At 44.3% G+C, this 26,812-nt stretch overlaps 1 protein-coding gene across 2 annotated transcripts in view; it reads left to right on the forward strand.

The window, feature by feature from the left end:
- The window catches only part of ASTN2 (astrotactin 2), a gene marked incomplete at its 5' end in the record, with an annotated part of 643,478 nt that overhangs the window by 179,009 nt on the left and 437,657 nt on the right, over positions 1-26,812 (forward strand). For both annotated transcript variants that reach the window (XM_081102944.1, XM_081102945.1), the window contains one exon: positions 6,825-6,971. In XM_081102944.1, coding sequence (XP_080959070.1) covers positions 6,825-6,971 — 147 coding nt within the window. The remainder of the gene's footprint in view (positions 1-6,824; positions 6,972-26,812) is intronic.

Below are 26,812 nucleotides of genomic sequence, written 5' to 3' on the forward strand. Positions count from 1 at the left end.
AGCATCGTTGCCCGGGAAGGCTTGAGTTTGCTGTCTCTGCAAGTGTGCAAAGATCTCATGGAGGAAAATCCTATGGAAGGTGGGGGATGGGGGAAATTACAAATGATTTAAAGGATTCTATGGACTTGAGAGTGCCAAGGTCAGAGAGCCAGAGGACACAGAAACTAGCAGAGTTAGAGAGGGGGAGAGGAGGGCGACTTGGCCTAGGTGGGCGAGACGGGGTAATGATGCTCCATATTGGCATATCATGCTGGAGCAGCCTGTGCAGAATCCGGACAGGAGTCAGGCTGAGGAGAGGCGGCCGCCTCTCCTAGAGTTCTGGGGAAGCCCCAGTTTCAGATACTCTTTCCTCCTGCCTCCAGCGTGACACTGGCCGTTGTCAGACGATGTGTCCCAATTTTAGTTTCCAGAAATAAAGCAAAGAAGCACAGAGATCCTGGAGTGCAGGTGTGACAGGAACCCCCGAGGCGCTCAGTGAGGTTAATGGGGCACCAGCAGTCTGCAGTGGTCGCCCTGGTGTGCAGGATTAACGGTGACTTCCCAAGGGCTCCAGGTATGATTGATTTCTGGGCAGCCAGGGACCAGTGTTTGCTGAAGAAAGTGACTGAATGCATTTGACTAGAAAAGAGCCAATAGCAATGTTCCAATACTGACACCTCTTGGTAGAATGGGGAACAACATTTCAACATTCATTCATTCATTCATTCACTCCTTTCATAGGTTGTTCTCTCAAGCTGGCATTTTCACACAGGGAATCAATCAAACCTGATATATTCAGACATGGTTATAGACACCAGATATCATCAGAGAGCAAGAAATATGACACCTGGCACATAGCAGGTGCACATCAAATAACTACTTATTGAATGACTCAATTCCCAGGTAAGGATGTTGAAGCTTAGTGGAGAGGAGTAAGGCGACTTCTCCATGGGGTTTAGCAGCTAAGTGTAAAAGCCAGAGTTTTAGCTTAAACCAAAGTGCCATACGTCCTGCTGATATCCGTGTAGATGACAAGTGTTGGGCAGTGAGGTTTTGAGGACTTGAGATGAAAGGAAAGATACCAAAAGCATATAGATCTCTGAGTGCTCGTGCTCAATGTTGTAATTATTCTCTCCCCTTTAATCCACACAACTTCTTTATCAATCAGAGATGAGCATTCCCACTTTATAGGTTAGAGCACTGAGGCTCTGAGATTGTATGGAACTTGCCAAAACTTAAACAACTCTGAAATGGAAGAGTTTGGATATAAATTCCTACGTCTAGAACAGCGTGGGCAAACTACGGCCCGCTTGAAATGAATAAAACTAAAAAAAAGAAAGACCGTACCCTTTTAAGTAATGATGTTTACTTTGAATTTATATTAGTTCACACAAACACTCCATCCGTGCTTTTGTTCCGGCCCTCGGTCCAGTTTAAGAACCCATTGTGGCCCTCGAGTCAAAAAGTTTGCCCACCCCTGGTCTAGAACCAAGCCCCAGCCTATTCCTCCTGGGATCCTGCACCCTAATGTCCTGGGTTCTTAGAATCCCAGTCTTCCCCCTCCCACCCTCACTCCACATGCCATTTAAAGAAAGAAATGACTTCTTGGCGCAGGGCCTAGTCTCTTGGGCCCCAGGAATATTGGGAGGAAGGAATCAATGGGCCTGTGGCAGCTTTAAGTTTTCCACACACACTGGACTGATGGGGTTAGATCTATTTTCTTCATTGTAAAATGTGATTGATTTAATTCAAAATTTAACTTAAATTTGATTTTCTTCTCTCAACCTGGCATTTCCAAACAGGGAATCAATCAAACCCCAAATTATAGGCAGCATGCGGATCAACAATGCTGAGTTATTTCCTGTCGAATTTCCCCAGCAATGCATTTTACGCCGTCCTCTTCTGCCACGAGAGGGGTTGCGGGTGAGCGGGAGGGGGAATGAGAGGAAAATTAGATTAACTTTCTCCAGCTCCAGCCATCAATATTCCTGATTAAATTCTGTTCGTACAGCCCAGCTCGCTCCCCTGAAAGGGATGGGACGGGAACTGCAAGCTGGGGTGTATGCCAGGGGTAACTGTGACCCTGGCTTTCTGTGGATGCTCATGTCATGATCTGGAACTATCACTTACCAAACTCTTCTTTTGTTCCAATTACTTGAATGATCTTATTTTGTTCTCATATCAGCTCTGAAAGAAGACCACCGTTCCCATTTTTCGGATGAAGACATTTTGTCTTCTTAGGGTTAGACCAATTGGTAGGTGTCATGTGGGGATTGTGTGGTTAAGTGAGGCATGTTTGTGAACATAGGCATGTCTGGCTGCAAAGGCCCACAAGGGCCCCTGGGTGGCATCATGCTGTTGCAACCTGACCCTTATTCTGTGGTGAAGTAGGAGACAGTATGATATGGGGCAGAGAATGGGAAAAATGGTTCTAATTCTGTCTCTGTCACGTATGATTGGATGACCTTAGAAAAGTCCTTTCACTGCTCTGCTCACCTGTTTGTAAAACAGGGCAGTAATAAAAGTTCACTGTAAAGGTTGAATGAGTGATTGTTCTGCACTAAAATGTAAGTTTCAAGGATGTTGGCTGTTTTGTTCAATATCATTTCCCCTGTACCTAGAACAGTGCAGGGAAAGAGTTACAGGTCAATAAAAGTTGGTTGACTGGATGGATATATGGATGGATGGATGGATGGATGGATGGATGGATGGATGGATGGACGGATAGACGGACGGATGATATATGGATGGACGGGTGGATGGATAGATGTAAATGCTAGGCATAGTGGCTGGATCACAGTAAGTACTGAACAAAGGGAGGCTCTCTCCCCTGTCCCTGTTCCTACAGTGCCATGCAGAACCTAGAAGAGGAGGGGCGGGTACTCTGAGGTAGAGTTTCCACCTTGGTGCTGTCCACAGCACATACTCAGAGCTACGTGCTGATGTTTCTTTAGGTCCCTGGGCCAGGAACTACTCTTAAAAAGTCCCACTGTGAAGTCTCTGCCAGGTCCCGTTGCCATGGAAACTCTCCAGTCCCCATGTCTGCTCCCACTGTCATCTGGCCTGAGTGGAGACTTCACCCACATGCTTTCTTCTCCTCGGACTTCAGAGCCAGCTAGGGTGGCTCAGACGTTCACCAAGCGAGTGCCGCCCCAGGACGCAGGACGCAGTTTATTTTCATCTTGTCTCCCACTCCCTCTTCTGATAACACTCCCTTTGCTCACTATTCTTTTTTGTCTTCCGTTTCTATAAAGAACGAATCAGTTCCTAGGATGTTCTGGTAACGTGTTGGACAAAGAGGTAGATGAGTCCTGTTTCTTCCGTCAGTGAGGAGGTGAATACCATCGTACGGCTTGGAAACGGCCATTTACCAGCGCCTCCGTGAGCCAGACACTGTGTGAGGCATTTGACATCTGCTGTCTCGTTTAGTTCTTACAAGGATCCTGAAGGAGATGTCATTTTACTCCTGATGTTTAGATGAGAAAACAGGGGGCCATTAAGCTGATGTGACTTCCCTCACCGCCCCGTTCACTCTTAACGACCCTGGATTCCAGTGAAGGTTTAAATGACACGGGCGATGCAATTAACCCCGCACGGGTCCAGGGAGACAGTATGAGCAGCTCCACGCCTGCCCCTCAGCTCTTCCTGCTTCAGGAATCAGCCTGTGGATGCCACATGGTTGGTTGATTAGCGAAAAGGAATGTCTTGACCACACCCTTGTCTGCAGCTGTGTTGACCAGGTCCCAGAGATGCATTTTCAGAGATGCTGTTGGCCATCCAGGGCATCCACCTTGCCAATGCCAGGGGCTTCTCACTACCTCTCACCCTCTGTCTGACCTGGCTTACCTCCCGAGAATTTGTTCATGGTGGACCCATCCCAACATCTTCTTTCCCTCAGAACCAATTCCATAGAACGTAAAGTAAAAACTCCATGCTGCTCATGCTGATATTTGGGGATTTTGTTAACTAGCCAGGCTCATGGTAATATGTTGACATTTTATGGAAAGACTTGTACAAGCTACCAACCCCTAATCTATACTCTACAGGAGAAAATACTGATGTTAGCTTGCTATGCTATCTAGTTAGTAAATGTTTATATTGTGAGAGTTTGAAATAGTTTCTCGTGGCTCCCAGATGAGAGATAAAATGTGTTTCCACCCATCTGGTGTGGCTCAGTGGCTGAGCATCAACCTATGAACCAGGAGGTCACAGTTCAATTCCCGGTCAGGGCACATGCCTGGGTTGGAGCTGACCAGTGTTGATGTTTCTTTCTCATTGATGTTTCTATCCCTTTCTCCCTCGCCCTTCCTCTCTTTAAAAAAAAATAAAATCAATAAAAATATATATTTTAAAAAGTGTTTCCTTTTTTTATGGTCATTTTAGATTTAGGGATTCTTCATCTCACCAGAAACATCTGTTTTATTTCATCTGCTATTTCACTTGATAAATATAATGGCCACAAATATAAGAACAGTCTGTACTATCAGTTATGCATTGTCCTAGGACTGGCAGTAATGTTAAGGATCCTATTCTCAAATGAAGCAACTATTAGGTTCCAGTCCATGAGGTTAGAATGAGAGACATCAAGAAGGTGAAGACAGGATCCCTTCTCTCAAGCAGCTCGCTGTTCATTAAGAAAAACTCCCAAAGTGGACTGTCACATGGGCCCTTGTTCCTTTAGGGCCCATCAGCCTGGCATTGTTGGCTATTTTTGGCATGTTTTTTTGATTGGTCAGCTCCTGTGTCTGGTTACTCATACCATTACTGTTGTTCCTGGAAAGGATTATCCATTTACTGAGATTCTACCATATTCCAGACACTGCAGTAGGCATTGGATGACAGTAGTGAGCAAAATACACAGTGCCTGCCCTCAAGGAGTTTACATCCAGTTACTAGACTCTAGTGCAGCGGTTCTCAACCCCTTTGGCGGTCGAACGACCCTTTCCCGGGTCGCCTAAGACCATCCTGCATATCAGATATTTACATTATGATTCATAACAGTAGCAACATTACAGTTATGAAGTAGCAACGAAAATAATTTTATGGTTGGGTCACAACATGAGGAACTGTATTTAAAGGGCCAGCAGGTTGAGAACCACTGCCTAGTGTTTGAGTAAGATATTTTGGGTAACGCATCAACTGCAGTTTGTTTAAATGGAGAGGAATTGGTATGTACCAGTCATCTCCGTGAGTGATGGGGTGCAAGGAAGCAAGTGGAATTTTATGCAAAAGAAAGCATGTCGGTGCTAATAGTGGCAGGATGGAGAGTGTTGATTGCGGTGGCAACGTAGTATTGCAGCTCTGCCAGCACCTGGGCCAGGTCGGGGCGGGCAACAGGAGGTGTGAGTGTGAGGATCTGTCCTGAAAGGTTTCAGATGCCGGGCTGAGCAGCATGAGGTCCCTCCTGTAGCCAGATGCTGTGGAGAAGCTCTAGGGGTTCCAGCAGGGAATGTGATGGGAAGATGTGCCTACACCTCCCTCCTCCCACAAGCAACACCCAATAGAAGAAGTGAGGGGAAAGAGGGGAAAATGCTAAAGACATAGGATAAATAAGACTGCATGGCTGTTTAGATGCTGTAAGGGAGGAAGAAGGGAGACCAAAAGGTGACATATAGGTTTCTGAGCAGTGTAAATGGTGGTATTTTAATAGTTGGAGAGCCCAGGAAGAGGAGGAGGAGGAGGAGGAGGAGGAGGAGGAGGAGGAGGAGGAGGAGGAGGAGGAGGAGGTTGTTTTCAGGAAAAGATAATGTGTGCAGCTTTGAACATGTTCTGTTTGTCATGCTCATGGGACATGCATAGAGAGATGTCCAGGAGTTTGGGCATAAAGGTTTGCTCCAAAGAACAGCCCCATGGGTAATAGAAATTTGCTCTTTTTTAAAAAATGGTAAATCAAACCTGGAAAATAGATATGAATAGCAAAGCCTACAGAATGAGACACAGTGAGGGCTCGGGACATAATCCATGGGTTTTCTTTGCTGGCCCAGTGGTCTCCTTGCCATGCAGATCCAATCTACTCATTCTGGTGCATCGTAAAATTGTCTTTAATTTTCCCAGGCAAAACTCCCCACCCCATCCTACTCCCTGTCTGTTAGCTCTTAACACAACTCGCCTTGAATTCTAATTAGCTGTGGTTAAGCCTCCTTTCGCCCAGCTGATAAGTTCCCAAATAAAAGGAACTATTCTTATTCTGCTGAGTGTCTCTCACATGGTAGGTGATCAGCAAAGGCCTGCGAAAATGAGAAGAACTGATCAGCTTCTGACAGTTTCTGAAAGTGAAATCTTTTTAGGTAATAGACATGATAAGTACACGCTGTCATGTAATCATGACAACAAACTTGTGAGTTGTGTACTATTACCCTCCTCCTACATATAAGAAAACCAGAGTTCAGAGATGAAGCAGGTCCCACAGCCAACGTGAGCTAAAGTTCAAATCTGAACCCATGACTGTCAAACTCCAATGTCCACACTCATTCCACTCGGCCTTATGAATTCAACATCACAGAATCTTCTCACTGGCCCCCCAAAACAGTGGACAGTTTAACATCACATCATCTAATTATTATCAAGAATGACCAACCTAAATGGGAGTGGAGGAGTGGAGAACTGCCATGATTTTCAGGAAGCTTTATTACTTTTTGTCTTTACCAAAAGGAATAATAAGCCCATGTTCAGAGAGTTAAGCCCAAATGAGGGGCCACTGAGACGCCATTGCAAACACAGAATTTGGAAAATACGGTTGCTTTTTCCAGCTCCCCTTTTGGAAATTAACAAGATTTCCACCCTCAGCGCTATGCCCCTTTCCTCGCCTCAGAGACTTAGGTGTCTGTGTGTCTTTGTGCCACTAGGTTTGCTGAAAAGCCCAGTGAACAGGACGGCGCTGACGCTGATCGCCGTGAGCTCCTGCATCCTGGCCATGGTGTGCGGCACTCAGATGTCCTGTCCACTCACAGTGAAGGTGACCCTGCACGTGCCCGAGCACTTCATTGCAGACGGTAAGAGCTGAGCATCAAGGACGCTTCATATGTATCAGGCACCTTGCGCCCCTGGCTCTGCAAATATCCTCCACGCATGGTTTCACCTTAGAATTACGTCACAGAGGAAAGGGGGCATTCAAAGGTTTTGGAAGAGGTCCTTATCCTTTAGAGTCCTGGGCTGTTTGAATACAACTAAACACTGCATTTGTGCCACAGGCAAGGATATGGTTCCTTAAATAGAGAATTTCAGCCCTGGCCGGGTTCGCTCAGTGGTTAGAACATTGGGTTCAATTCCTGGTCAAGGTCATGTACCTTGGTTGCAGGCTCAATTCCTGGCCCCAGTCAGGGCACGTGTGACAGGCAACCAATCAGGTGTCTCTCTCACATCAATGTGCCTTCTCTTTCTCTAAAAAAGTTAATGGAGAAAAATATCCCTGGGTGAGGATTAAAAAAAAAAAATTCCAATGTGAGTGCAGAAAGATTGAGCTATATCAGATAACCCATGGCTGGTTATCATGCTTGTGGGTCCTCTTCCAAACTAAAAATGCCCCCCTCCCTGCAAAATCTTATTTAGTAATTTAAAAATATGACAGAGAAGCCTGTACAAGCTTGGTTGGAATTTCCTGAAGAATACTCTTATCTCATTTCCTATAAATGTACTTTATAAGTATCTTATATCCTCCCATTTACACTTCCCTCAATTAATTTGAATTAATGAGACATTGTAGTCAGTATAATCATTTACAAAGCATGGCCCAAGGAACTGATTTAGGTGCTTGATATCTATTGCTAAAGTGCCCTCCAGAAAGTTGTTCTGCGTTACGCTCTCCAAACCCTGGTTCTCACTTGACATTGCCTTTTTCAAATACATTGGAGTTTGTCATGAATGCAATAAAGAAGGCATCTCAACTATGCAGCTAAATGACATTTTACACAGGAGTCCACCCAGATCAAACCAAGAAACATGTCCAGCACCTCAGTTCTCTTATGCTCCTTCCCAATCCAGGCCCTTCCCTGAGGGGACGACCATATTAGTACCTTTTATGTTTTAAAAAAATCTTTTCCCATTGGATATATATTGCATGCTTTTGAGATTCTGGCCCTTTATTTGTCAGCCTTGCCTCAATGTAACTCAATTCCATCTCCAGTTTTAAGTGAAAGGGTTTAGAACATGACAACAATTCCTTCAGTATCTTCTGTTCATAGTGGAACTTTCACCTCCTTTCTCTGAAACACCCAGACCTCTAATAATACATCCTATGATTGCTCCCACTTCACCATGGTGAATGAACCCCTACTCGATTTTCCTTTAAAATACAAATAAGTCCAGTATTTCTCATATTGTATATATTCAGTTTCTGGCTTAAAGACGTTTGGTTTATGCCTATCAAATTAGAGGCAAACTTTGACCTACTGATTTTTCCAATCTCATTGTTTAGCACTCTTATGCTAAGGTCACTATTAATGGCATGTGACCGTGCGTTTCACCCTCATTCTTCACTGTAGAATGCCTTGGAGACGTTTATATTTTCAACATTAATGTTCACGCATGTATAAATGAGAGCCTTAAGAGGCTAAGTAACATGATCAAGGCTGTGGTAAATAGTTTAGTAACTAAGAGCAGAGACTGTAGAATAATACAAACATGAATTCAAATACTCGTTCTGTTGCCTACCACTTATATAAAGTGAATGGCTTACTGCTTTAAGATGGACCATGGACGAGGTAGCTTTCGCCTGCCTTTCTCACCTGCCCCCATGAACCTTTAGCTGCTGAGCTGCCAGCCCAGTCTTAGTAGAGAGCTGTCAGCCTGCCTTGTGAGCTGTCCGTGGTGCTGAAATATTAGGTGGGGCTGAGTAATGGGTTTGGTGTTCAGGAAGAAAGTGAATTCTGCCCTTGTGCTACAACGTCGTTATACTTGATACTTACTGCCCATTATAGGGAAAGGACAGCACGATATAGCACTTGTCCAGAGCCCAGCTGGCAAGAACAGTAAATACGCAGCCCCATCCAAGCCCTTGGCAGATAGCACCCCTTCCTTTGTCTGAGCCTTCTGAAGGCCACCAGTGGCTTTTTGCCCTGCTAAGCACATACTGAAGAGGTGGCCTGGGTTTGCATCCAAACTTACTGAATGCAGCACTGTTTTTTCAGCTGTAGCCTATAAATCATCTGTATTTGGTTCATTCGGGGCCAGTGATCCCCAGAATACTGAATCATATTCTCTAGGAGTGGAGCCCGAGTATTAATGTTTACAGTGAGAACTTTAGGTGTTCCCTTAACAGAAGTTTGAGAGCTGTATCAATATCTCTGTGTTACTTTCCTTCTATCTAATAGATGTAATAACTCCTTGAGACCCTTTGCAGCCCTGGTGAGGGGCTTTGGTTTCTTCCATCTTTGATTTTATCAATGTCATATTAATGGAGCTGCCTCATGGCACAACTCCAGTGGTAGCTCATAGCACTGAATATAATGTGAATGATCCACTATTAGTTTTACAACAAAGCAGCCCTGATCACAGCGTTTTGGGCTTCATCCAAATTGCCATGCAGGTAGCATTATTAATGAATGGTAGTTGGTTAATATTAAAAACTCCTGTTAGTTTGTCCATCCCTTGAGGCTCCCAGTGTAAGTCAGGATATAGTCACCCAATATTCTGGCCAGTGGAAGAGACAGCTTTGAAAGGAGTACATTTTCTAGGTTAAGTGGGTGAGATGTTTCCATGCTAATGCAGACAGATAACACAACAGCTAGAGTTTTCTGTTCTGTTCTCTTCAGTTCTGGGAGTTGTGCTTTGAGACGATGAATGTTGTATTTGAAGTTATCCAAAGGAGAGGATTGTAGTCAAGGTATTGGAAAAACTTTGTAGATATCCAGTGACCTCTTAAGGAAAGGGTGGAATAGAATCATTCTGTGAGAGTTGAAGGAACCTAGACGAAAATAAACTTAATACTATTGCGCATGTCTGTTATAAACACTGCAATTTTCAAAATACTTTACATGAAGTGACTTCTTCAGTTCTCATAGCAGAAGTGTGAGGCAGGGCTTAGCATCCTCATTTTGCACACATGTGATTGTGTCAGATTAACACCCACAAGTGAAGCAATTGTCTGAAGGCCCAAGTGATCCTGACCCCTGATCCAAGACCCTCCCATGCCCCACACTTCCACAAAAATTACCATAGAAATTATATTTGTCTTGAAAAGGGTACGGGTTTGTTCTGGAAGTCCCTAGGAAGCAAAATTAGAACTCAATAGGTGATGTGGGTGGTCAGAGATGAGAGAAGACTTAACCTTAGTCTGAAAATATCTTTACTTTCTCAGCTTCTGCCTCATTGTCTATATCGTAGGGATAATAGCAGTACTTATCTTATAGAGTTATTGTGATGAATAAATGAAATAATGCCCGTAAAGCTTTTAGCTCAGTACCTGAGACCTAGCAGTGGCTCAATAAATCGTATAAATGTTAGTCGTTGTGATAATATTTTTTTAATATTGGAAGGGGGTCATTGCAAGGTAATGAGTTCCCCATCATAGAGAATTTCTTGAGAATAGATGACTGCATTTCTAGGAAGCTGTAGAAGAAAAGGGAAGGCATGCATTTGGCTTGGGCACATGGATTTTGATTCAGAGCCATTTTATCTGGATATAAGCTTTAAAAACACTTAATTTTTAGGACTTGCAGATTGTTTATTCTTCACTATCTCTTCCATGAGTGTCATCATTTTTTGCCTAAACTCAGAAATGGAGTGAGACTCAGGAATGGGTGTAGATCAGGGCTGTCTCTTGCATACTTCATTTGGCTAAGCCACACACACACACACACTCTCTCTCTCTCTCTCTCTCTCTCTCTCTCTCTCTCTCTCTCTCTGTGACATGTGGGTTGTTGTTGGTTTTTTTATGTTGATATTCCTATTGCATCAAAATATCCATGCCAAAAGGTCTGTTTTTTAAGGTCAAGTTAAATTGTTAGCATCATGTTTGGGGTTTTAGTAAGTTGATATTCAAGTCTTCTCTGTTTCCTGTGACTGAGGAATTGAAGTCTAAAGGTTCCTTGCCAGCCTAAGAAATGTTCATCATTAGATGACCTTGTTTATTTATATGCCACACATGTAGCTGCTTTTGAACACAGAAGTGTATGTAATGAATCTTGGTCTACATTTATTTGCTTCCACCCCTAATTCAGGCCTTTCAGCCAGGAGAGTGAGCGAATCTGAAGCTTTGTGTCTTTAATGCGGAATGAGGTTCCTAATTGACTTCAGGGCTAGTTTGCAGTGATTTCCAACTCTTAGAGGGGAAAATCGCACCACACCAGAGGTGGCTGCTGAGCCACACACTGCCAAGCAACTTGTCTAAAAAGAATATTTCCTCGGACAGTTGGCACTCTGGAATAATCTTGGGCTTCATATATTATTTTTTAATATTTCAATTACAGGTGACATTTAATGTTAAGTTATATTATTTTTAGGTGAAAAGCATCATGGTTAGATAACGATGTAATTTACCAAGTGATTCCCCCTTATCATTCAAGTATGCACCTGACACTGTACACTGTGATTATAGTATTAGTGGCTATATTCCCTATGCTGTACCCCCCATTCCCAGGTTGATGGCAGATCTTTGGGGCACCATGGACCATGTTCAGGTGTACAAGTGCTCTACAGCATGGCCTCTGCCTTTTTGGCCCATTACTCCTTCACACATACTTAATGCTGGCTACACAAGGCCTTACCTTGTATCTGCCTCTTGATGTACATTTGCCTAAACATTGCTGTCCACCAGGAAAACCCTTCCTAATTTCCAGATATTGGAACTTACCCATCTCTGTGTCCTCACTTAATTATCTCCTTCCTCCAGAAAATGTTCTTAAAAACCCAAAACTTCTTCAGAGAAAACCCCAGTCAGAAATACTTTCTTCCAGGCAAGTTTGAAAGTTACATAGAACTGTATTTCTACCTTTCTAATGATCCCATCGTCTACCTCCTGTCTCGTTACTGTTATGTCTGTGTCATTGACCAATTGCCGCATTCCTAAGAACCATTCCCCTGCATTAAATCTTGCTTCCTCTCAGTGTTTCATCAGCACTGTATCTGCCCTTGGAACTGGGCAGGTACTTACTTGTTATAGAAACCAAACTGCTTTGTTTTGTTGTTAATCCTCACCTAAGGGTATTTTTCCATTGGTTTTTAGAGAGAGTGGAAGGGAGGGGGAGAGACACTGAAAGAGAAACATCAATGTGAGAGACACATATCGGGGATAGAGCCTGCAATCAAGGTACATGCCCTTAACCAGACTCAAACCCGAGACCCTTTAGTACATAGGCCAATGCTCTAGCCACTGAGCAAAACTAGCTAGGGTGAGACCGAACTTCTTAACATGACCTTTCAGTCCCTGCCAAGATCAAGCTGTGGCCTGCCTCTCAAGCCTCACCTTCTGCCACTCTCTTTACATCAGTTCTTAAATATCCCTGGCTACATCCTGCCCCAGGGCATCTGGGAAGGTTGTTCTCACTGCCTGAAACATTTCTCCCCACCTCTCCGAGCGAGTTTCTCCTGGACAAAATTCATCCACCCTGCCATGATTGGCCTCTTTTTTTCATAACCTAGCCTCTGTTAGATCCTTTACTAATCTTTCTCCTCAAGCCTTGCTCTGTTCCTTGATTGCACTTTTGTCAGTCTGCAATTCTATACATATTTAGTTAACACTGGGGTCTCTCGCCATAGGGTAAGCCCCTTAAGAATAGGGCTTACCAAGAAACTTGAAACACCAATCAGAAAGGATATATGCACCCCTATGTTCATAGCAGCACAATTCACCATAGCTAAGATTTGGAAACAGCCTAAGTGCCCATCAGCAGATGAGTGGATTAAAAAACTGTGGTACATCTACACAATGGAATACTATGCTGTGGTAAAACAAAAAAGAAGGAATTCTTACCATTTGCAACAGCATGGATGGAACTGGAGAGCATTATGCTAAGCGAAATAAGCCAGTCAGAGAAAGATAAATATCACATGATCTCACTCATTTATGGAATATAATGAACAACATAAACTGATGAACAAGAATAGATCCAGAGACAGAGAAGCATCAATCAGACCGTCAAACCTCAGAGGGAAGGTAGGGGAGGGTGGGGGTAAGGGGGAGAGATCAACCAGAAGACTTATATGCATGCATATAAGCCTAACCAATGGACACAGACAACAGGGGGGTGAGGGCATGAGTGGGAGGTTAGGGGGGTAATGGGGGGGGATAAGGACACATATATAATACCTTAATCAATAAAGACATTTTTTAAAAATAAGGATAGAGGTTACATTTGTTTGCTTTGCATATTGCATTCAGCACCTTGGACAGTGTCCACACAGTGTTAGTGCTCTGAAGAAATTATTTCAGTGGCTGGACTTCAATTTCCTCAAGGGCAAGAGCCAGAGCTTATTCATGGCCTAACGTCTTCTGATCCCTGACAGACCCTCTGACTCAGTAGACATAGAATAAAGTATGTCTTTGAAACACATGAAGGAAGAGAGAGCTGACAGGTAGACCAGATGTCCTGAGAAGATATGTCCTGGGGAATGACAGTGCAAGAAATCAGAGGCTGCCTCCTCTTGTATGACTGACTTCACTCCCCAGGTTTTTGTTCCCATCCCCAAAGATAAGAACCTGCAATCAACCTCACAGTTCTCCCCCAACATGAAAACGAAACAATCTTTGCCCCAGAGCCCAGGAAGAGGGGAAAATATAAATTGAGCTGAGATTCAGAACACCCAGGTGGGAGGTGGCCATGCAACACCAATAAACCATATTAATATACTGAAATCAGGAAGAATAGGTTGAACTCCATCCCACATTTAATATCTTTTCGAGAGAGAGAGCAGGGAGAAGGCGAGGCTGGGCTTCAGTCAGAATGAAAACGAGATCTGCGATGGAGCTGGTAACGTAATTATACGCTGTGAAACTGTTTCTCTCTCCTTATCGTACTTAATGAACGACTTGCTCAGCAATGGCCCTGAGCTGGTGCAGGAAGCTGTGGATACCCCCTAGAGTGGAATTGTTGGGGGTTTTGTTTTGTTTTGTTTTCCTCAAACCTCTGCATTAGCAAAGTCTAAGTGCACAAAATCATGGAAGGGAAAAATGCCTCAAGCCATGTCTTCCTTAAATACGAACTGATCCCTAGGTTAAAGCGACAAGGGATTGAGGTTGGAATAAACCCCGTAAGCCTATTCCAAGCAGCTGAGCAAGTTCATGCTTTTAAAGACATCCCAGCCGCCATCTACCCAGTGTCATTAAGGGATTTTTAATGACACTCTGTGCTGAGATGTGAGCTTGGCTTCCAACCAGAATGAATTGTTGCTAATTTTCCTTCTTAACAAAAGGAATAACTGAGTTTGACGTCCAAAATTGGAGACTAATTTCTGTTTTTGATAGCAAATGAAGTCCAAAAATATGTTTCTGGAACTGGGGGCAGAGGATGACTGAGAGAGTAGGGAAATTTGATTTTTTTTCTCTCCTTAATAATTCCATTCTGCTGTTGTGAGGAGAAGGCTACTTTGATTTTCAGATTGGGAGCAGCAAATGGTGAGTGGGAGGTTTGATGAGTTGGAGTGCCCTGACTGCCATTTGGGCTCTATTGGTGTGCACACATTCAGACTTTCCACTGACCATTATGGAGTTAGAGGGTCCATTAATGTTGGCTAGGTGTTTGCACGGGGATGTAGGGTGGAGTCCGTGGTGCGGTGCTGGGAGAGAGAAACAGTGGCATGGTACAGAGGTTAAGATGTGGGTTCTCTACACTCAGGCCTTCTGATTTCCAGTTTTGTGGCCTTGGGTATATTAATCCACCCCTCAAGCCCCAGTTTCATCATCCAAAAGCAATGATAATACTCCTTGCCTCCAATGAGTGTTAGTAGGCTGATGAGTGCGGAAGACTCGGCCCACTGTGAGTGTATGTAAAATTCTTGACAATGTTGTTCTTTGCCCTTTCTGTTTGTTCATAGCTTTCTTATTTATGAAGACAGTGAAAGGGTTGGAAAGAGGTCTTAATGGGTGGGGCCAAGTGAGTAGAAGGTACAACTTCTGGGAGGCTTAGCTCGGTGAGAAGGAAAATATGATAGTTAAAAGTTTCTCAGTAAATAATACTAGTCCCTTGTCATGTATAGCACCTGTTTTTTTCCCTTCCTTCTTCTCTTCCTTCATGTGGTCAACAAATACGGTCAGGCTCAGCATAACGGTCAACGATGGAGCACATTTGCCAGGGTGGTATACCATAGGACCTAGGTTTGTGGAAGTGAGTTATGATGTTTGCACAATGATGATTTGCCCTAATGATGCATTTCTCAGAATGTATCCCCTTTTTTAAGTGGCATGTGAGGGTATTACACCTGGCCTTATCTGTGGCATGCTCAGATGTCAGGGAGGCAGAGATGGATAAAACACAATCTCTGGCCTCCCCCAGTTGGTGGTAGTGAGACACACCAAGAAGATGAAATGCGAAATGCAGTGTGGGAGTCATAATGGGGGTTGCACTAGTCCTGTGGGAACATGGCGGAGGGGCAGCCGCTACCTTGGCCCAGGTTGCAGATGGGGGTGATGTAAGGTGAAAATGCCTTGAGGGCGATACCTGAGCTGGGTCTGAGACTGCATTTCCATGGGCCCTGCCATTCAAGCCTCCCTATGTCTGTGGTGTAACAGCACTAACAATTGGTCACATTTGCAGAATGTGGCTAAGTGATGGGCCCTGTGCTAACTGTCTTGCAAAGCATTACCTCATTTAATTTTATTACCTTATAAAGTAGATGCAGGCATTATCCCCATTGTAAATGTAAAGGAAACTAGATCCTGAGGAATTTTTGTGGCTACCTTAATGTCACAAAAGGGTTGAGAAGACTTGTTTCAAATTAGCAGCTACAGAATGTGGTAGACCAGTGGTTCTCAACCTTCTGGCCCTTTAAATACAGTTCCTCATGTTGTGACCCATCCATAAAATTATTTTCGTTGCTACTTCATAACTGTAATATTGCTACTGTTATGAATCGTAATATAAATATCTGATATGCAGGATGGTCTTAGGCGACCCCTGTGAAAGGGTCGTTCAACCGCCATAGGGGTCGCGAACCACAGGTTGAGAACCACTGTGGTAGACGGAGAATTCAGTGACTACGATTGTGTTCTTTGCTCTGCCGTGAATTCACCATGACCTTTGGCTCCTCTGTATTTCTCCAGCTGTTGGTTGCTTCATTGTAAAATGTGGGAAGAAAATAAACAATATGGTACTTAAAATTATCCCTGTCCTGACATTCTAAAAGTAGAATGAGACACATTGGGGTGCAGAGTTACCCTTTACTCATCTCATTATGCACGTGACCTTCGCAGTGTGTATGCAGCCTCCCATCAGCATCTCTTGTTTGGGCCGCTCTGTATCCAGGCAGCCCCCCTGAGCAAGGATCTTGGAAGCAGAGGCAGCTAAGCAAACTTTTACAGCCCACGAGTTGCCATTTGAAGAAAGCTTAGAAGGATCACAGAAGGATCACCGCCAAGCTCGTGCAGGGACTGGGAGCTCCCAAGGCTGCCGGATGCAAAAGGAAGTGGTGGGTAGCCAGGCCATGGTGGGAAGGCTGCCTCTCCAGCTCCAGCTCCCAGCTCAGCTGCTCAGGGACCTTCAACATGTCGGGTGTCTGCAACAGTGTGGGAGGGCAACTCTGCATCACATTCAGAGGGGAAGTGATGAGACGAGAGGAATCGTGAAAACCCGCACATCCCTCCTGCCCTGCACCCTCTCTTTTAACATCCCACTTCTCTGCCCCCCTCCCATCCTGGCTCTGGTGCCCAGCAGAATCTTGCTGTTTGGCCTTCCTCCCTGGCCACTCCCTGGATAACCTAAGCCAAATAGATCTGCAGCTGCACAGCCCTGGGCCTTTTGGCAACTGTTGGCGACTTTCTGAGACTCTGCTAAAGACCTGGGTATCTTACCCTCAGCCTGAATCACTCCTGAAGCCTGGACACCCCTGAACTCCTCCTCTGCTTTAACCCCAATTCCCATTTGGGCTTTCTTGGTGAATCCGTGCATTTAGTCTTTTCTGCTGACTTGCTGAGTGTCCGGCCTCATATTCTAGGACAAACTCACACACAGTCAGCCTTAAAGCAGAGTGAGATTTAGAATTGGGATATGGATTCTCTCTCATCATTGATGTTTCTATCTCTCTCTCCCACTCCCTTCCTCTCTGAAATCAATGGAATCTGGAAACCTCAGGTTCAGATCTGCATTCCTCCACTTCTAACTATGCAGCTGAGGTGAGTCACCTCACTCCTCCGAACCATCAATTTCACCATCTATACAAGTACAGCTCTTAGCCCCTGAGTCACAGGGTGGCAATGAGGATGACTAGAGAGTGACATGAAAATGCACTGTAACAGGCATCCAGAAAGTGCTAATTGCACCCTCAAGGGGATCATGCATGTTATTTAAAATGACAGGGTAGCTATCAAGCAGGACTACTATAGAAGACAGAGCATAATTTGGACCAGGTGGGGCGCACAGACAAGTCAGAAGGCCGCCAAGGAGGCCTGGAGTATTCCCCACTGCACACACCTGGGCAAAGCTCTAAGAGCAAGAGGGTTTGTCCCCTTGGAAGAAACTGGATGGGCAGGGATTGGGCGTGAGTGTTTGCTCTGTTGGAGATAAGAGTGAGGACAAGAAGGGGCATCTTCCTGGCACAGGAAATAGCAAGAGCAATGCTGGAATAGGAGCAGCACCCGGAACATCTGGGGCTCCATGTGGCCGGGACAGGACAGAGGGGGGAGCGGACAGGAAGAGCAGGCGTCTTAGTGTTGGGCTTTTATTGTGGAGGTGGTCGGGGCTCATGAAACCACTGGAAAATTTTAAACAAGAGTTTAGGGCAGCGGTCACCAACCTTTCGGACCTCACGGACCACCAGCAGTCCATGGACCACCAGTTGGTGACCGCTGGTTTAGGGGACACAGTTGCTTGTGCTAAAAGCAATGCAAGATGGTAATTGAAGGATCAGGCTATGAATTCACAGCCGGTTGATGTTACTTAACCATTCTGGCTTGTTTCTTAATCTGTACAGCGGGCGTACTGGTACCTCCCTCTTAGGAACAATGAATGAGATATTTGTCAAATATTTAGTAGGATGTTTGGCAAACTGGAAGCACTAGGTGATGTTAGTTTTTATTGGTATGGTTGTCATTGTCGCCCTCATCGTCTAAGTTAGGCTTTCCTGCTAAATGGTCTCAGACTTTTCATTTTGGCACTCAGCTCATTTAAAATGACTTATTCCACCCAGCTGGTATGGCTCAGTGGTTGAGCATCAACCTATGAACCAGGAGGTCACGGTTTGATTCCCAGTCAGGGCACATGCTTGTGTTGCAGGCTCGATCCCCAGTAGGGGGCATGCAGGAGGCAGCCGATCAATGATTCTCTGTCATCATTGATGTTTCTATCTCTATCCCTCTCCCTTCATCTCTGAAATCAATAAAAATATAGTATTAATAATAATAATAAAATTACTTATTCCATGTCTAAGAGTCTCTGCTGTGGGTTCAATACCTAGCTTGAAAATTTCCTAGCTGTGTTGCACTGAGCTGGTTATTTCACCTCTAAGCCTCAGTCTGCTCCTCTGTGAAATGGCATGATAACAATAAACCACCTCAAAGGGCAACTGAATCACTGTCTAGGACACTTGGCCAGTGCTTGGCACTAGTCAGTGCTTGTAAACAATAGCGCCTGCTAATGCTCCTTTAAGCCTGCAGGGCAGAGAGTGTACCTGTCTTGTTCCTGTGAAATATCTGGTACACATTCATGGTTTTATAAGGATTAGTGGACTGAACCAGCACAGTTTAGAAGGTGAGTTTAAGGGGACAAGGCAAGGAGCCTAAGGGGAGGGGGGCTGTTACATTTAGTCTATATGATAATGTCTGAACAAGGGCATTGGAAATGGGAATGAGCTTAAGGGCATTCCTGTAGAGCTAGAACCAAGGCAGTTTATCAACTAATTGTAAGGAGGGGCAGAGAAGGGGAAGGCGTCAGCGACAACCTCTACCTGAGAGGTTGGTGACTCTAAACATAAAAATAAAAACACTTTTACCCATCAGTGAAGTGTGGGGTGGTGAGCATGAAAGCCAACACCATGATACCCGGGCGTAAACCCTAACTCCACCTTCCCCGTGATGCAGCTCAGGCTTCTGCAACACAGGGATGCTAACACACTCCAAACCAGACTGACTGTGAAGACTCCGTTGTTCAGTGCAGGAGCCTGGCCCATGGTAAACACACTTAAGGGCTTGCTGTTATTACTATTCTGCTCACGCACCAGCTTTCTTATGTGCAGTCAAGACTCAGATGCCTAACTCTTGGCTGTGTTTGTAGAAAAAAAAAAGAAAAGAAAAATGCAAACAACTTTGAGGAACGTACAGGATTAGGACCTTTACAAATCCTGCCTGGATGAAAACTGTTAGTACTGGCTGCCACTTCGTTCTGTAAGGCTGCTCTCCTGAGGGTCGGAGTCCTTCGAATAATATTTCTCACTGCAGTATTCGGGCCAGGTTGGGCGATGGAGAAAGTGGTCTGTCCCCGGCTCCACACAGGTGCTGATTGAGCGGGAAGACTCCGAGTGTGGCCATTTCCTGCAAAAACTCAAATGCAGCATCAACATTTTGGGCAGGGGACCTGCCATAGAAGCAGAGTCATGAATGGAGGCCCAGAGTTGGTGTCTCATCCAAAATTAGGATCAATTAAAAATGGCAGATGAGGCCCAGCTGGTGTGGCTAAGTGGTGGAGCATTAACCTAGGAACTGGGATGTCACGGTACGCTTCCCAATCAGGACACATGCCCGGGTTGCAGACTCGATCCCCAGGGTGTGTGTGCAGGAATCAGCCAATCAGTGACTCTCTCTTATCATTGTTGTTTCCGTCTCTCCCTCTCCCTTCCTCTGTGAAATCAATAAAAATATCTACATATATTTTTAAATGGTGGAGGAGGAAGAGTGTGGCTCTATCCCCAGTAGGGGGCACAGTGTAGGCATATAGCATAGTAGGCAGCTTGGCAAAATTTTGTAAAATGTAGAACGTGAGAACCAGAATATATTTTAGGCTTATCTTTGACAATCTCCCATCACCTTTGTGGTCTGGCCAAATGATATAGTCATCCTCGCATCCAGTCCCCAAATCTCAGCTGACACTTGCTGGCTCATTATTTGAGGTTCCATAATTTGAGAGGGATTAGAATTTTTCTTAGCAGCCTGATTATTTGAAATTTCAAAGGTACGGTAGAGTTTCAGACAGTGAGTGACAATTGGTTTTCTTTTTATTAAGGAGTTCATCCCCACCTTCCACTCATTTAAGTCGGGTTTTTCAAAATCCCTGTCCTTCCCTGTTGCCATAGAAGATGCCACTTGGGGGATCTCACTTCCATCATGGAAATGAGAAAGTCAAAGAAGCAACCCACCAGCAAACCACGCTCCTTTTGGCCCTGGGATACTGTTGGCAGGTATTTCTCAGAAGAGATCTTTAATTGTTTCATCTAAAGAGAATGCGACTTTGTTCCTTACTCTCTCTTCATAGAGGCTCTTGAATTGGATCCAGCTATTAGCAGTTCTTCCTAATTTCCTCTGAGTCTTGCTGGCTGAAGCACCGGGCTTGGAACAACTTTTAATTTTGTTTTTAATTAAATTTCACTTGTTTCAAATCACTCACTTTTAATGTCATTTCTTTGCAGCCACGAGAAGCAACAGGCGCTGTGTGTGCCTGTTTCTATACGTACACGTCTGACGTGTACGTATCCACGGAGTGGCTAACGACTGATGCCTGGCTGAGGGCCAGAGCAGGAGCAGGCAATTAGAAGACAGGAACGAGTCACAGAAGGAGCTTTTGTTTACACTGTTATATCCCAAGCTAATACGTCGTTTAAGCAGGAATCTCAGTTATTGTGTTTGTTGTTTTTGCCAAATTGTCTTTGAACGAGACAGCATGCCCTTGTATTTCACAATAGTATTTGCACATATGTGTAGGTAGAAATAGTCTAAGAATAACTAACGCTTATTAAGCATTTATTATGTGCCAGGTACTGTTTTAAATACTTTATATATATTACCTCATTTACTTTGAAAGTGAGTAATTTGAAACAACAGAAATTTAATTCACATACATTGCCTCCTACATTGCTGAGATTATTACCCACAGTTTTATAGCTGAGAAACCAAGGCCCCTTTCCCTGGATCATTATCACTCAGTTAATTTGTGGCAGGGTTAGAACATAAATACCGGCTGCCTGGCTCCATATTTCTGCACTTAAACACTGTACTAGACTCTCTTTCTCTAAAAAAGAGAAAGGGGCCTCATCATCTAAATGAATTTAATAACAACAAACATATAGAACATTGACGGGTTATTTGCAAAAGCAAAATCCTGTTAGTTTATGTCTGGGTTTTCATGTGGCCTCTGCTACTGCCCATTCCCGTTGTGTAAATGGTGAAACTGCACCATGGACTTTGGTTCGGATCCACAAAATCATCGTGTGGGTTTTAGCCTCTGCGCTCTTTCAGATACTTAGCACCCCAAAAAGGTCAATCCAGTTTGAAAGCAAACATATAAATATATGCTAAACGGTCTGTGTATCCCCCAGTTCAGTTAACATTATGTTGTATACTGGTAGTTCGAACTGAAAACAGAACCCAGCATATTTTCTATCTCAGAAACATCACATATTCCATTTTATTTGCAAGGAACATTATTTCATTGATACTACCACCCTTCCTTCTCCAAGCCAACATGTACACACACACACACACACACACACGCACACACACACACATATCCTCGTTTGCTATTGGTGTGTTTGAAACCTGAGATGAGATCCTATATATTCCTGGGTCATGTGCTTTCCTCATCAGCCTTCTCCATGTGCCTTGGTGCACAGGAGTAAGGGGTAGGCATTATCGTTCCCACTTTATTGAAAGAGAGCCTCAAAGCCCACAAAGTCAAGTGGGCATAAAGTCCGTTGGCTCGTAAGTGGCAGGATTTGGGTTCCAGAGCCTGGTGTCTGCAAGCCACGCCCCACCAACCCCTCTGAGAACAGAATGAAAAAATTCATCCTTCACATCTCATAGCAGAAACGTGGATCTCGGCCCTTCTGTGTCCTGTTTATGCTTCAAGACCTTCATTTGGGCCTCAAAAATCTTACCTTTCTCCCCTTACCTTTCCCAGAATCCATGGTAGGGGTTTGGCTGGTGAAGGGCTGATTGCCACGAATGCTACACCTTGGCTGAGCTGCGAATCTCTCTTGTTACGTTGCTCCAGGTACCAATATTATAACATTTAGGCAGCTGTTCTCATTTGCGCCAGGCATTGAAATCTATTCCATCACTCTAACTTGAAACCTCAGATTTTTGGAAGCTTTGCCGCACATAGGCCTTGGTAGCATCATAAAACAATTAGATTTAGGCTTAGCATTAATTTGAATTATTGTCCAGTTTCCAGAAAATATCTTCTGGAAATGTCAGGAGGATGTATTACATGTCTTTGGAGACATTAAGTATTGAATTACAATATTATGTCACCTTCCCCCTGCCATTTCTCTCTCTCTATGTCACACGCTCTTACCATGATCTGATTTATGTTCCAGCCACCATGAGAAGCTGAGTACTTAGAGAAGTAACCGGAGATGAATATAGACACACGCCACACACACACACACACACACACACACACACACACACACACACAGGACTCTGAGGCAGGCAGACTGAGTTCTTATTTTGGACTCATCAAGTTCCCAGGTGAGCAATTTGAGACATGCACCTTTAACCTTCCTGAACTTCCTTTTCTATAAAATAGGAATAAAAGTAACACCTGCCCGCCAGAGTTATTTCTAGGGTCAATTAGATTAATAGCAGCAATAAAAAGAAAAACACCCATTTGGTCAGTACATCCAATAAGCCAGGTGCTCACACAGTCACCTTTAATATTCAATGCACTTGACCAATGTCACCCCCAATAAATGTAATTAAAGAAAATCTTCAATGCAAATGCAGCAACTTAAGTAGTATCCATTCTCTTTTAAATGGGGAAGCAGAGAAAAGAAATAGTAAGCATTTCTCAAGGTCATACAGATATAATAAGTGGGAAGGGCGCTTTTTGAATCCAGGCTTGCCCGTTCCAAGGTCTGTTTTTCCCCACCTAATTTATTTTTGGACAAAAGAGAAGAGGAGGCTAGAGATCTAGAGAGAGAGGAACACACACGCGCGCGCACACACACACATACATATGCACACACATACACTCACAATGAGAGACACAGAAGCAGGCAGGTGCCTGGGCCTAATTTGGTCCATTGATATGGAACCCACAATTTTTTCATGAAACAGATCCGAGAGGCATTGCTAACGGTTTATCCTTAGGGCTCACTTCAGTGTTGTGGGCTGGCTTTGCCTGATGTTTGTGCAGATATTTTAGGAAAGTTAAATATTAGTGTATGTTTTATAGAAGAGGGTGGACCCAGAGAAGAGGGAACAGGGCAGGGGATGCAGTTTAGTTGGTGGATCTGGAAAGTCACATGGTACGTTCATTCATTTGTTAACCCTGTCAGCCAGTCCTGTCTTAGCTACACGTTGTGTATGCTCATTACATACTCATGCACCAGGCATTCTCCTAGGGCCTCTACAGTGCTGCCTCACGCCCGCAGCACATCTTAAAGTAGTATCCCTCATTCCTGCCCTTCCCCACTCACCCTGGACCTTGTGAAATTGACAGGAGATGCTGCTGGGATAAGCCGTGAGTCAGTATAGGGGGACCGAGCATACTGGGTTAGGCAGGGGGCTGGTAGTTTTTTGTGTTTGTGTTTCTTTAAATGGGCCTATTGTCTTACTGTGTCCCAGCTAGGATCACCATGTTGCACAATTCCAGAAGGCACCCGTCACATTGGATACAATTATCCATAGAATTATCTGAGCTTATGTGTGTGTGTGTATGTATATATATATATATATATATATATATATATATATATATATGCATCTATGCATAGACACATATAATTATCGAAATATGTATACATATATGGAATACACAATCACATGGAGGACATATATGGCTATACGTACAATGATATGTAGAATGCATTGTCTGCTGTGTAAATTTCATCCCCTGGAATAGTGTCCATTGGGACACAGCAGCCTTAGCCAGGCACAGCCCTGTCTTCTGTAGGCAATCCCATGCATTTTATTTAACAGTTATAGTATCTCTGAAGTATTTCCATTGTGCAGATAAGGAAATGGAGGCTTGCCAAGGTCGAGTGATTCCTTTCAGGGTCACAGAGATCCTCAGTGATTGGGCTGGGATCTAATCCAGGCTTATTTAATGCCAGAATCCGGCTCGCTACCTCCCATCCAAACCCCTGTCTCACTTGGCAGCAGATAGAGAGGGAAGTTTTTCATTCTTAGAGCCAGTTAGAGCTAAAGGACCTCTGAGGTTTGGGGGCAGCTGTCCACTGTTTTTATTCAAGAATTACTGATCTTTGCCCTGGCCAATTTGGCTCAGTAAATAGAGCGTCAGCCCGTGGACTGAAGGATTGCGGTTTAGATTTCGGTCAAGGGCACATCAGTTGCAGGCTGTATCCCTGGCCCCAGTCAGGGCATATGTGGGAGGCAACCAGTTGATGTGTCTCTCTCACATCAATGTTTCTCCCTCTCTCTGTCTCTCCCCCTCCCTTCCACTCTCTCTAAAAAATAAATAAATAAATAAATAAATAAATAAATAAATAAATGGAAGATATCCTTGGGTGAGGATTAACAAAAAGAAAGAGAGAGAATTACTGATCTTTGATCAAAGGAAAATCAACAGTGAAACTGGGCCTGATACATAAGTTCCCAATGAAGTAATAAAGAAAGTTAAAAGAAAGAATCTGAAATAAAATGTACATGGATGCCTTCCTTTAACGACACTTAAACTAGAATGAGAAACATTTCAGGACTTTGTTCTCCCCCCGCCCCCAACCCCGCTGCCTATCTTGCTACCACATTGTTATATTCCTGGGGAGAAAAAAAATTTGTTGAAATTTTAATACTTCAAACCTCTTTTGTCCAGACTCAAACACTGCTCACTGAACTTTGAAGCAGAACCAGGGACTCGTCAGGCGTGGGGAGTTCTGCGGCAGTCTCTGGTAGTCAGTCTTTGATCATGGTTCCAGGTGCGGTGGCGGAAAATGGTAGAAACATAACAATTGCCTACATCGCCTGCAATAGATGTGGGTCTGACACTCTAGGAAACCTTTTGGGGAGGAGAAATGAGGCTTCCATACAGCTTCATTTGCAAATCACTATTTTTCTAACAGGACATTCAAAAAACGGGTGGTCTGTCCCTCTCTCCAGCCTTCTGTTGTAGGGATACTGAGTGATGAGTTCCTCTGCGTTCCATGCCCTGAGCCTTTCAAGGTTTTTACCATATCACACTCCCAGTGAGCGAGCTCTAGCTTCCCAACAGCTCACGTTTATTTTGGGATCTATTCTTTTTTTAAATATATTTTTTATTGATTTCAGAGAGGGTGGGAGAGGAAGAGAGAGATAGAAACATCAATGATCAGAGGGAATCATTGATCAGCTGCCTCCCGCTCGCCCCTTCTCCCCCACTGGGGATCAAGCCTACAACCCAGGCATGTGCCCTGACCGGGAGTCAAACCGTGACCTCCTGGTTCATAGCTTGAGGCTCAACCACTGAGCAATACCAGCCAGGCTCGGGATCTATTCTTGTTTGTCAGCCTGAAATCCTGGGACAAGCCCGGGGCTGGAAGTCACTGGGCTTGAGTTCTGGTCCAGTCCTGTTGCCTTGGGAAAGTCAGTTCACCACTCTGATCTTCACCTCCCTCACAGCATTAAGAGGTCGGGGGTCAGAAAGTCTAGGTTCTAGTTTAGTTATCTCACTAATCCCAGGGGGATCTTAGACACATCCCTCTCCTTCCTTAACCCTCTGATTATCTCTCACTAGAGCTTTCATTCTCAGTGTGGACAACAATACTTAAAAGACATGAAAATTGACTTGGGGCGGGGGGCACAAGCACTATACTCCTTTTTTTTTAATATATTTTATTGACTTTTTTACAGAGAGGAAGGGAGAGGGATAGAGAGTTAGAAACATCGATGAGAGAGAAACATCGATCAGCTGCCTCCTAAACACCCCCTACTGGGGATGTGCCCGCAACCAAGGTACATGCCCTTGACCAGAATCGAACCCGGGACCCTTCAGTCCCCAGGCCGACGCTCTATCCACTGAGCCAAACTGGCTAGGGCAGCACTATACTCCTTTTATGTACAGCAAAACAGTACATGAATGGCTATACATTACATTTTATGGATGGCAGGTAGGTGATTGGAGAAAGAAAAAGTCTAAAAAGACTCTTTAGTTGAAAAGAAAAAAAGGTTAAGAAACTCTGGGTGAGAGGAACTCAAACTTTTCTATCACTCTTAAAGATTAAAATTCTGATCTATTCGTCAGAGCGTTAAAAAAACTGTTTCCATGTAATAAATGAAAAGGAAGAAGCTGACCCTCTTTAAAATGGCCCCTGGAATGTCTCCGGGTTTTCTTAGTCTTCTCCTCTTTGTCATTTGCACCTCAGTCACACGCTTTACCAGGACTGCGTATTCATCATGAACTTGCTGCCACACCCTCTCGCATCCAGGGATGCTGGACAGGCTAGGAACCAGGTCAGTCGGCAGACTGGTTGCCTGTGGGATGGATGGAAATAGCTTAGCTCAGACTAGCATTTGTATCCTGGGCTCCACGGAGACCCGAGGAATCCATGGGTAGAACTGTATTCCAGTTATTGGTTCAGATACTAGCCATTATGTTTTCTACAT

The sequence above is a fragment of the Myotis nattereri genome, assembly GCF_964212035.1.
Source record: "Myotis nattereri genome assembly, chromosome: 12".
In the NCBI taxonomy this organism is placed as follows: Eukaryota; Metazoa; Chordata; class Mammalia; order Chiroptera; family Vespertilionidae; genus Myotis; species Myotis nattereri.